Here is a 12,835-nt window from a genome sequence, read left to right as displayed (position 1 = left end):
GTAGAGCGCATTACAGTAATCCAGTCTTGAGGTGACGAGGGCGTGGGTGACTGTTTGAAGTGCCTTCCGGTCCAAATAGGGCCGCAACTTGGTGGTTTTCTTGCAGACATTTCATCAATGTATCTGATGGTGGGATGTGCTGTCTATTTATATATAATAGCTTGCCGTGGGGTGGGATTTATCAAGAGACAAATAGACTTACCAACTCCCCATCCTTTTAACTTTGGTGCTGCAGTTGTTCTAAAGTTACCGCTCTGAGTATCTCAATTCTTAAACGAGAATCGAATTGCCTTTCCAGTCGCTGGGTCTTGATAAGTCCCAGAAAACTATAAATATCAAACCATCGTTTTGGAATTTTCAATAGGGGTTGGGAGTGGACAGTTGCTTTGCTAACTTTATTTTTGAGCTTCTCAAATGCTGTTGGGTACAAGGTGCTGGGTTAAATCAAGAAGACAAGGCCGCAATGAGGCCAGAAGGATAATGTCACTTCCATGAGGTCCTTCGTGCTCTCTGAGCTTGGTGGTTTTCTTGCAGGCGTTTCATTATCCAACTAGGTAACATCCTCAGTGCTAGAAGGGAGCGGTGTGTGTGCAGGGAGGAGGAGTGTTAGGTGTCCTCTGAGCTTGGTAATTTCTTGCAGACATTTCATTACCCAACTAGGTAACGTCATCAGTGGTAGCAAGTGTGGGAATTGCTCCCCATTAATATATAGTAACACGCCCTGTCAGTACTCTTGTGTGTATGTGTGTGTTTGACACCTTGGTTAGGATTTTGTTCTCTGCTTGTTTGGTGTTAATCTCTTTTTAACTGGGTGTCGGATGGCGAGAGAGAATATATTTTGGTCGTTTTTGTTTCCTTCTTAGCTTTTAATTGAATGGTGTGTAAATGTGATTTATCTCTACGTGTCTATTGATAGCTGATAAGTCTATTTGTCTCTTGACAAATCCCACCCCAGGGCAAGCTGCTATATATAAATAGGCCGTGGCACGACAAAACCGCGGTCCACTAAAGCGCGCCCGATTAAAGCGCGTACCTGACGTCATCAGCAGCGCGACAAATACGACCGCGGAGAAAAAAGGGCGCTTTAAAAAGCGCTTTTAAAGCAAGCCGATTCACGTAAAGGTAAGGGTTAGGTTTAGGGTTAGGTTAAGGGTTAGGGTTAGGTTTAGGGTTATGTTAAGCATTAGGGTTCGGTTTAGGGTTAGGTTAAGGGTTAGCGTTAGGTTTAGGGTTAGGTTAAGGGTTAGGTTTAGGGTTAGGTTTGGGGGGGTTAGGGTAAGGTTTTCGCGTTAATTTTAACTTTACCGCTCACAGCGTGATGTTTTCGTCGCGCTGTGATGACGTCAGGTACGCGCTTTCGTTGAGCGCACTTTAGTCTACCGCGGTTTTGTGGTGGAACCAAATAGGCAGCACATCCCACCATCAGATACACTGATGAAATGTCTGCAAGAAAACCACCAAGCTTGGAGGACCCAACACGCCAACTCTTCTCTTCTGTCTATAAGTTCTGTTTCTTATTGCTTTACAATCATCCTACATCTTCACTCTTAATACAAGAACTCAAACTTGGTTAAAATGTTCTTATTTGTCTAATGCAGGGGCCGGCAACCTTAAACACTCAAAGAGCCACAGAGGTTTAATTCCGAAGCCAACCAGATGTGCGTTTCCCCCCCACACCATAGAGTCTCCTAGCGCAGCGTCCTTTTCCCCCTCCTGATCGGAAGTCCAATTCCCCATCACCATAGAGTCTCCTCCTAGCACGGCATCCTTTTTCCTCTACCTGTCGTAACCGAAAGCCCTATCAATTGTGAAGCTGACCGGCGACGGAGCTGCAGCAGAGGGATGAAAGAGCCACATGCGGCTCCAGAGGCATGAAATAGGCTTATTTCTCCAGTAAACAACAGACCGAGATGTTGTATTCTTAATCTAGGTTTAACGCAGGATCCTGGCTGGCAGGGATGAGAAACAAGCCGTTAAAATGGATATATATATATTTTTTGGCCAGTTCTGGTTCCTTTTTTAAAGAAACGTTGAAGGGACACAAAAACGGCTGCAAACTTTTCGCCCACTTCCTTTTCTTCTTTACATTCTTGAAAGGCCACGTAATCCAGTTTTCATAAACACACAGCAAAGTAACTTTTTTTTTTCGTGCGTACAGAGTTTTGCAAAGAGGCATGGGAGAGAGTATCTATGATCTTGAATCAAAAGATCCTCCTTTTCTGAACACCTCAATGCTTCCTCACTGGTACTTTGGTGAAATAAAAATTCAGGGGGAAACGCACGTTCCCCGCAAATGCATTTTTTTTTTTGTTTAACAATTTCCCCTTTGCGTTCGTTGCTTCTGTGTCCTGACAAAGAAACTGCAAACTTTGGCCTTATATTAAGAGGTGTCCAACCTTGGCCACTTTTGAGACCGGTGGACTTCAACTCCCAGAATTCCCCAGCCAGCCATCTGGGTGTTAAAGCCCACCGGTCTTAAAAGTGCCCGAGATTTTTTATTTATTTTTTATTAACTTTTTTATTTTCCATTTTCATAACATACAATCACATGTATACTATACATAGCCAGTATCCTATAGTATTAAATAGAAATTACATCAGTTCCCCTTGTCATCAACGCCCAAAAAGATAAAAACCCATTATTAGCTCTTCTGCTCTCCATACACCTCTTTCTTCTGCCTCTCTCCTACCTCCTTTCTTTCCTCCATCATCCTTTCCTATTCTACTTCCCCTTCCTTTCTCCTCTCTCTTCATTCCACTCCTTATCCTCCTCATCTTCCCCCCCTTACCCCCTCTCCTATCCCTCTCTTCCCATCTCTCTTCTCTCCTCTGTTTCCCACTCTTCCTCTCTCCTATCTCTCTCTTCCCACCTTTCTTCTCTCCTCTGTTTCCCACTCTTCCTCTCTCCTATCCCTCTCTTCCCATCTTTCTTCTCCCTTCTGTTTCCCACTCTTCCTCTCTCCTATCCCTCTCTTCCCATCTTTCTTCTCCCTTCTGTTTCCCACTCTTCCTCTCTCCTATCCCTCTCTTCCCATCTTTCTTCTCCCTTCTGTTTCCCACTCTTCCTCTCTCCTATCCCTCTCTTCCCATCTTCTCTCCTCTGTTTCCCACTCTTCCTCTCTCCTATCCCTCTCTTCCCATCTTTCTTCTCCCTTCTGTTTCCCACTTTTCCTCTCATTGGTGTATTTCCGCTTCCATATCAATATACTTAACATATCCTAGTTTTAAAGAAAAAATAAGAGAAGACCAGTATACATGTGGGATCAAATTACATTAAAATCTAATACCTCTCGTCAAACCTAATATATATCCCTCCCTCCCCCAACCCCCCCAGCCTTCCCTCCCCCAACTTCCCAGAACCCATACACGGTATAAATCTTTAACAAAAACAGTCTAAAATATATTGGAAAAAAGAATACAAAATTGATAACATCTTTACATTGAACTTAGCCCCTCCTTGCTAAGCTAACTTTAAACAATTTATATCATTCCTGATCTTAATCATAAGCTATCTGGAACTTCTTAGCCCCGTATTTATTTTGTATATAATCAATCCATTTTTTCCAGTCTCGTTTATATCTCTCGTTTGAGTAGTCCTTAAGATATGCAGATATTTTAGCCATCTCGGCTAAATTTGTGACTTTCAATGTCCATTCTTGAATTGTAGGCAAGTCTTCCTTCTTCCAGTGTTGCGCCACCAACAATCTTGCTGCAGTTAGTAGGTGTAACATCTTCTTAAAGACTTCCAGTGTTGGGGCATTCACAACTTCTGGAAACAAGATGTTCCAGGTGGAGCTTCGCTAGCAGCGGTGGCTCTTCTGTCCCGAGGACCGGCCCATAGATTTCCACTGCTCTCCTCTCCTCTCTGCCTTCTGTCCGTCAGGCACTGGACCCAACTGTTCCTCCTCTTCCTCATCAGCCACCTCCAGACCTGGGGGCTGTTTACTCTCCATCTGGGGGCTGACGGACAGCCCAGGCTCCCCCCCCTCCCTGTCTTAACATATCTTAATCATAAGCTATCTGGAACTTCTTAGCCCCGTATTTATTTTGTATATAATCAATCCATTTTTTCCAGTCTCATTTATATCTCTCGTTTGAGTAAGTCCTTAAGATATGCAGATATTTTAGCCATTGGACATCCCTCCTTTATTGCTTTGATTTGACATTGTTAACGACAACTAGAAGCTTGGAAACCAGTGGTGGGTTGCCATTTTTTTTACTACTGGTTCGGGCGCGCAGATGCGCAGAAGCGCCCGGGTGGGCGGGCAGAGTCTCCCGCCGCTGCTATGACCTGCTCACTCGATCCGGGCCGATCCAGGAGCAACCCACTTCTGTTATAAACCTGGTTTATTCCCCTGATACACAATTTATTTAAGCCACGGTGGCGCAGTGGTTGGAGTGCAGTACTGCAGGCTATTTCTGCTGACTGCCGGCTGCCTGCAATTTGGCAGTTCAAATCCCACCAGGCTCCAGGTTGACTCAGCCTTCTGTCCTTCCGAGGTGGGTCGTAAGTGTGGGAAATGGTCCCAAGTCTCTTTTTTTTCACTGCCGTTGTGATTTTGAACGATCACTAAATGAACTGTTGTAACTCAAGGACTACCGGTATTCATGCACCTCCACAGTGAAACCTAAACTGATACACACACTCCCCATTTTGAAAAGACTACATTTTAGCTGTTTAGTAACCGGCCCGTATTTATGGCGGTTTTCAGTATCCTGTGCTTATATGACCAAGATTTACGACATTCTTGATACAGTACAATACAATAGCAGAGTTGGAAGGGACCTTGGAGGTCTTCTAGTCCAACCCCCTGCCTAGGCAGGAAACCCTATACCGTTTCAGACAGATGGCTATCCAACATAAAGACTTCCAGTGTTGGGGCATTCACAACTTCTGGAGGCAAGTTGTTCCACTGATTAATTATTCTAACTCTCAGGAAATTCCTTCTCAGTTCTAAGTTGCTTCTCTCCTTGATTAGTTTCCACCCATTGGCCTTCCTTCCTTCCTTCCTTCCTTCCTTCCTTCCTTCCTTCCTTCACTGTTCCACTGGTTAATTGTTCTGTCAGGAAATTTCTCTAAGTTCTAAGTTGCTTCTCTCCTTGATTAGTTTCCACCCATTGCTTCTTGTTCTGCCCTCAGGTGCCTTGGAGAATAGCTTGACTCCCTCTTCTTTGTGGCAACCCCTGAGATATTGGAAGGCTGCTATCATGTCTCCCCTAGTCCTTCTTTTCATTTAACTAGACATCCCCAGTTCCTGCAACCGTTCTTCATATGTTTTGGTCTCCAGTCCCCTAATCCTCTTTCTTGCTCTTCTCTGCACTCTTTCCAGAGTCTCCACATCTTTTCTACATTGTGGTGACCAAATTCTTGCTGTTTATTTCTAGTTTTGGGCAAAAACGACCCATATATACACGATGGGTTCACTTAACGACGATGCTATCTGCTTAACGCCAAATCATAAAAAAATCACAAAATTCAGTGATGTCCCCCTTTACAACCATCACAACTTACGACTATTGGGCAGGCTGCTTAACGGTCATAAGTTGAGGACTTGCACTGACGGGAGTGGCAGGTCTGTCGTTTGGGATGGAAACAAGCAGTTGCTGGATTATAGGTGGTCCTCTGCTTACAACCGGTTCTCACACTTAACAACCGTGCCAACATCTCCACAGTCAGGTGACTAAAATTTGGTCACTTGGCAACTGGTGCGTATTTACGACGGTCACATTGTTCTGGGATGACGTGATCCTCTTTTGCAATCTTCCCAGCCTGCTTCTAACAAATGAAGTCAATGGGGGAAGCCAGATTCACTTAACGACCACATGATTCACTTAACAACTGCAGTGATTTGCTTAACTCTCGAAACTTTTACACCGCTCCCTTAACTGCCTCGCTTAGCAACGGGGATTTCGGGCTGGACCGGCAGAAGTACAAGAAGTACACCTGTAACCGCTTACGGTTTAAAGCTAGCTTGCTAATGCAAGTTGTAAAATTAACTTCTCGTCAACCAAACTCATTTTTAATATATTAAGATTTGTTTAATACAATTAAATATATTATAAACACTAGCTGTACCCGGCCATGCGTTGCTGTGGCCCAGTCTGGTTAAATAGTTAAAAAAAAAGAAAAGAGAAAGTGCAAGTTTCTAACATGTTTAATTTCACAATGATTGTGGGTATACAATATTTTTTTGTTGTTCCATTGTCTGTGTAGATATATAAATTGTCTGGTTTGCCGACTCTAGAACACGCAACGTACAATTGTCCATGTGAGAAACAATTTTCAATTGCTGGAAAGATTTTAGCAATAGCAATAGCAATAGCAGTTAGACTTATATACCGCTTCATAGGGCTTTCAGCCCTCTCTAAGCGGTTTACAGAGTCAGCATATCGCCCCCAACAACAATCCGGGTCCTCATTTTACCCACCTCGGGAGGATGGAAGGCTGAGTCAACCCTGAGCCGGTGAGATTTGAACAGCCGAACTGCTGAACTGCAGTCAGCTGAAGTAGCCTGCAGTGCTGCATTTAACCACTGCGCCACCTTGGCTCTTTTGGACCGGGCACATTTACTAAAAGCATGCGAAGAAAGAAACATTTCCAGGGTGGTTCCCTCCAGGCAGGGCCATGCCGTTGCCAGCAGCGGCAAGGTTCGTGAGGGTCTTGCCCACCTAGTGGGCCCTGCCACTCGCTGCACTGGCCACAGCTACCACGGCAGAGGCAGCTCCCGTGTGGAAGTGAACCACAGTGGCCCCTGCAAGAGCCACCACAGAGGACGCTCCCCCAGGCCCCAGCCTGGCGTCCTCCAAGCTCCCCGTGTTGGGCAGCTTCCGGAACGATGGGCTGGATGGGGCCCTTCCGGACATGGGAGGGGGAACCCCAGCGTAGGAGGGAGGCTGGCGGTGTCCCCCGTGGGCACAGTGGGGTGGCGGGTGGGAGCTGCCATTGATCAGGACTCGGGGCTGCTGCGCTGGGCGAGGCTGATTGGGGGAGACGGTGCCAGGGCTGTCGGAAGTTGTTGAGCATCTTGGAGGAGCTGTGCTTGGGCTCCCCCAAGTCGGTGGTGCAGGAGAGCGAGACGTCCAGGGGCCGCCCCAGCCCTGCTGCACCTCAGGCTGACGCCGCCGCCCCGTCAGAGCCGCCTTGGCGAGGCCGTAGCTGGCTTGCTGTGAGGGGGAGTGGAGAGTGCATGCGACCGGCCGGGCTGAGGAGACACTCCACCTCCTCTGGAGCTCTGCTGGGCTGGCCGGAGGTAGGCCGGCTTAAGGGTGGGGGGAGGCGGCCGAGGGATGGCGCAGGTGGCGCTCCGCCGCAGACAGCAAAGGCCCAGCGGGAGGGGAGGGGAGAGGGGAGGGAGAGGCCGAAGTGCTTCGGCTCCCCTTGGCGGAAATGGCCAAAGCTCGTCAGAGGAGGGGCGGAAAGGGGAAAGGATGCGGCCGCAGCCCAGCCACACATATAAAGGGACCGTCGGGAGGAAGCCGAAGAGAGGCCGAACTGTTCCGAATATACTATACTCACTAAATGAACGCTATGGTAAACGACACAGCTCAATTCCAACGCCATGTCACACGAAATAATTAAATCAAAATGAAAATAAATCAAAATCTACGAAAATTCAATATAACAATGCAATCGGAAACATTGAAATGGAATCATGAAATATTTAGTATAGCGGGTGTTGCTTTTACGTCCACCAGATGGTGCTGGTTTTCAAAAAAGCATGTTTTTACAAAAATCGTGTTTTTACCTGTCACAGGTGTGACATCTATATCATATACGCATATAAAAACATTCGCATATTCGAATGCAACGTTGTGTCAAAATTTCAAAGCAATCGGTGAAGAACTTTCGGAGATTAGCGATTTTGAACAAACAACCATTACATTTTTATTTATATAGATATGTTGAAATAATTCTCACTCTTAAAAATTGAAAACTAACAAGAACACATACATATCTATGTGTTCTTGTTACTCTTTAATCTTCTTTAAATATATATATAAAGGTAAAGATTCCCCTTGCACATAGGTCCTAATCGTTCCTGACTCTAGGGGGCGGTGTTCATCTCTGTTTCAAAGCCGAAGAGCCAGCGCTGTCCGAAGACGCCTCCGTGGTCATGTGGCCGGCATGACTCAACACCGAAGGCTCATGGAACGCTGTTCCCTTCCCACCAAAGGTGGTTCCTATTTTTCTACTTGCATTTTTTACCTGCTTTCAAACTGCTAGGTTGGCAGAAGCTGGGACAAGTAACGGGAGCTCACTCCGTTACGCGGCGCTAAGGACTCGAACTGCCAACACATACATATACTGGTATGTATATAATTTTCAAGCTGGGACAAGTAATGGGAGCTCACTCCGTTACATGGCGCTAGGGACTCGAACTGCCAACACATACATATACTGGTATGTATATAATTTTCGTCCTTTATTATTTTTCTAAGTAACTCAAATGTGGTGAACATACTTAATGCTGCTTCCTCCCACTTTCCTCACAACAACCCTGTGACCGTATAAAGGAAACGCAGGGAAGGAAACGAGGAAAAAAGACCTGAAAAAAATTAGGAATAGCTTCCAATTTTCTTTGCGGCAATTATAAATAACAAATGCAACATTATCTCTTACTCTATGGTTGTTGTTTTTTATATATATATAAAAACCTCTATGGTCTATTTCTTCTCCTCATCAAAATCACATTCATTTTTCAAAACTTCTTTTTCAGTTCAACCCATTTATTTTTTAAGCGTATAGAAATTCCCGGTGAAGCAGCCATTAGGACTATGGCTTGTGGTTCCGTAGATAATATTCTGATTTAACTCCTGCGACTGGCCATTTCTATGCACCGGTCATAAAATAAGACTTGGGTTTGTGTGTAAATTAGCAATAGCAATAGCAGTTAGACTTATATACCGCTTCATAGGGCTTTCAGCCCTCTCTAAGCGGTTTATAGAGTCAGCGTATCGCCCCCACAATCTGGGTCCTCATTTTACCCACCTCGGAAGGATGGAAGGCTGAGTCAACCCTGAGCCGGTGAGATTTGAACCGCTGAACTAGCAGTCAGCTGAAGTGGCCTGCAGTACTGCACTCTACCCACTGGTAGAGGACATGCCAATGGCCAACCCGTCTTCACGTTGAAGTTATGTCTCATGAGTTGGTTGGATGCTGAGGAATTGTTTATGCATGTTGCAGGAATTTATTTAGCATTCCGGCATAATCCCACAGGCTGGAGAATTGTTTACGCACGTTGCAAGAATTTATTTCGAATTCCCTGAATAATCCCACAGGCTCAGCAATTTGCAGGAAGAGATTCAAAACGGAGAGCAGAATGGAAAGCGGGTGATTAAAAGTCTTAATTATCGTATATTTTCAAACGCCAATGCTCAGGATATGATTAGTCTCAGAGCCGCTTCGAAGTGCGAGACGGGCGGCAAATAAATTTGGTAATCACAGGTAGTCCTCGATTTACGACCACAATTCAGCCCCGAGATTTCTGCTGTTAGGCGAGACATTTTTTAAGTGAGTTTTGCCCCCATTTTACAACCTTTCTTGCCACATTTGTTAAGTGAATCACTGTAGTTGATAAGTTAACAACACAGTTGTTAAGTGAATCTGGCTGCCCCATTGACTTTGCTGGTCAGGTGGTCGCAAAAGGGGATCACGTGACTTTGGGACACAGGAACGGTCATCAGTACGAGTCAAGGTTTGATTTTGGTCACACGGGGCTGCTACAAGGCTCGCTACGTGTGAAAAATGGTCCTAAGTCGGGTTTTTGTCAGCGCCGTCGTAACTCTGAACGGCCACTCAATGAGCTGCTGTAAGTCGAGGACTGCCTGTAATAATGACCGTGGCAAAAGAAAGCAAAGGTAGTATCTACAGTAATAGATGCCTTGGGGGAAATCCCAAAACATCCGGAGCACCGCTTGAAGGCTGTTGGCATTGACAAATTCGCCATCAGTCAATTGCAAAAGGCGGATTTACTCAAAATAGCCGACATCCTGCGACGAGAACTTTTAACACCATCAAATAACCACATCTGCCTTTTTTGGGGTCATGGGAAGGACTTGATTGGGGGGTGGGGGGTGGTCATTTAATCTCTTGTGGGGTTGAGTCAGGACAACTGTGTTTACTGGCCAGATGCCCTTCCTGTTGCCAATGCGGAGTTTTATTCGGCAGATATATCCTCATTGTGCCCTGAGAGAGAGAAATATCAGCCGCTACACCTAGGATCGAACCTGTAGCCTCCTGATTGTGAGGCGAGAGCTCCACCTCTGGGTCACCGCGCAATTCTTGGGAAGGACTCGTTGGGTGGACAAAAATGCCGAATCCATTCCGAACATCTGGCCGACTGCGCGATGAACAATGATAGTAGTTCAGCGTGGACAACTGTCCTCTCCTCAATTGCCTTTTGAGGTACATTTGATAGGCTAGGGATGGCGGTGTTAGGTTATCCAGAAGCCACATAAAAGAGGATTTATATCCGCCACGCGGCTGCGGTCCTTAACGCAGGATTTCCTGGCGTTTGGTTTTGATTTTCAAAAAGTTAAAAATCCTGCCGTGTGTCGATATCCTTGGCTCAGGATGCCGAAAAGGAAGGCCGTTAAGAGCTTAAGCGAATCCCTTCCGAAAGCTTCCTGGGGTCCGTGGTTTCTCTTAATAACGGATGACGTCGTTCCAGAGTCAAAACAGCTTTTAGGTCTCAACCATCTAAAGCTGATCTAACTGGGATGAAGAATCTTCACTCTGGTTCTCAGCCTGATTCCCGTTGATGGTGCTTGCCGGTAAAGTTTTCTTGGGATTCGACCTACACGTAGAAAAGGAAAGTCGGGAAAATTAGCAAAGGCGGAATCTTTGTTTTTCTGGCAGACGTTTCATTACCCAACTAGGTAACATCATCAGGGCTGTTGAGTGGGAAGTTTGCTGCCTGTGTACAGTGTGTGTGTGTGTCTATCTATCATCTATCTATCTGTCTATCTATCTATCTATCTATCTATCTATCTATCTATCTATATCGATTATATCTGTCTATCTGTCTATATATATATATGTATGTATGTATGTATGTATGTATGTATGTATGTAATATTTATGCTGATAAATAAATAAAGGGAGACTAGTATAGATCTATTTCAAGCTATTTAGCTCTCATCAGCTAGCCACACCCTTACTGGGAATCGAACCTGTGTGTGGGTGTGGCTAGCTGATGAGAGCTAAATAGCTTGAAATAGATCTATACTAGTCTCCCTTTATTTATTTATCAGCATAAATATAACAAATGTAACAAAAAAGGCAACAGTAAAAAATATTGGGTTTCTGTCTGGATGGTCTCTTGTGACGAGCCGAAGACAGAGAGTGGAAGTGTGACCTTCCTCCCATATTTGGGCATACCAGGGGTTGTGACTTTAAAAATATATATATATATATATATATATATATATATATATATATATATATATATATATATATATATATATATATATATATATATATATATATATATATATATACACACACACACATACATACATACATACATACATACATACATACATATATGTGGTATTTGTGCTAATAAATAAATAAAGGGAGACTAGTATAGATCTATTTCAAGCTATTTAGCTCTCATCAGGTAGCCATACCCTTCCTGGTATTCGAACCTGGGCTATATTACATCTTAGGCAGACGTCTTAGCCATTAAGCCACAGGCTCTTCTCCTTATCATCTGAAGCCAGGGAAAAAGGTATATATTTAGTGTCACAACCCCTGGTATGCCCCAATTATGGGAGGAAGCTAACTGCTTCCATTATCTGTCAATCGGCTCGTCACAAGAGTCGTGATGGACTTAAGGAACCTTAAAGGAACAAAACAGCCAAGATCCCACACTACTCCTGGAAACACCAAACCTGAAGTAGTCAGCAGCAGCCTGAAGATGACGAATGTGACTTCGTCGAAACGTCGCCAAGACATCTCCAATTCTACGCGGGAGAAAACCCGAACAACTAGAGACCTACATACTAACACCCGCGAAAACCTCAGAAAACATTATATATATATATATATATATATATATATATATATATATATATATATATATATATATATATACTTAAAGTCACATGTGTGTGTCATACATACATACACACACACACATATACATACATACATACACACACACACACATATACACACACACACATATACACACACACATATACACATATACACACACACATATACACATATACACACACACACACATATACACACACACACATATACACATATACACACACACACATATACACATACATACATATATATATACACATATACACATACATATATATACACATATACACATACATAAATATATATACACATACATACATACATACATACATATATATACACATACATATATATATATACATACATACATACATACATACATACATACATACATACATGCAGGTTTTGGTGTATGGTGTATTTGGGTCTTTTCCCATGTAAGATTGAGAGTATCTTGGCGATGTTTCGACCAGGTCCCATTCATCATCTTCAGGTGGTGTCTTCGGCCTCGTGCCTGTGCGAGCAAAGCGTGATCGGAGCTGCCATCCCTCTATAAATACTGGTGTGTGTGTGTGGAGTCCTGGCTCTGTTGCTGGAAGCAGATTGGTTGGCTGTGTTGTAACATAATCAAGATGTTACAACACAGCCAACCTTCTTCCAGCAACAGAGCTAGCACTCCACACACACACACACCAGTATTTATAGAGGGATGGCAGCTCCAATCACGCTTTGCTCGTACAGGCACAAAGCCGAAGACACCACCTGAAGATGATG

At 44.3% G+C, this 12,835-nt stretch overlaps 1 protein-coding gene across 1 annotated transcript in view; it reads right to left on the bottom strand.

Annotated features, from left to right (window-relative positions):
* Positions 1 to 10,088: 10,088 nt before the first annotated feature.
* Positions 10,089 to 12,835, bottom strand: part of P2RX5 (purinergic receptor P2X 5) — a 35,738-nt gene continuing 32,991 nt past the window's right edge. Inside the window, exon 12 of the mRNA XM_087702879.1 lies at positions 10,089 to 10,796. Coding sequence (XP_087559005.1) covers positions 10,700 to 10,796 — 97 coding nt within the window. The 3' untranslated portion in view covers positions 10,089 to 10,699. The remainder of the gene's footprint in view (positions 10,797 to 12,835) is intronic.

The sequence above is a fragment of the Thamnophis sirtalis genome, unplaced genomic scaffold, assembly GCF_051295495.1.
Source record: "Thamnophis sirtalis isolate CommonGarterSnake01/CBP01778 unplaced genomic scaffold, rThaSir2_p1.2 scaffold_17, whole genome shotgun sequence".
Taxonomy (NCBI): domain Eukaryota; kingdom Metazoa; phylum Chordata; class Lepidosauria; order Squamata; family Natricidae; genus Thamnophis; species Thamnophis sirtalis.
Note: the sequence above shows the minus strand (reverse complement) of the source record. Positions and strands in the feature narration are given on the sequence as shown.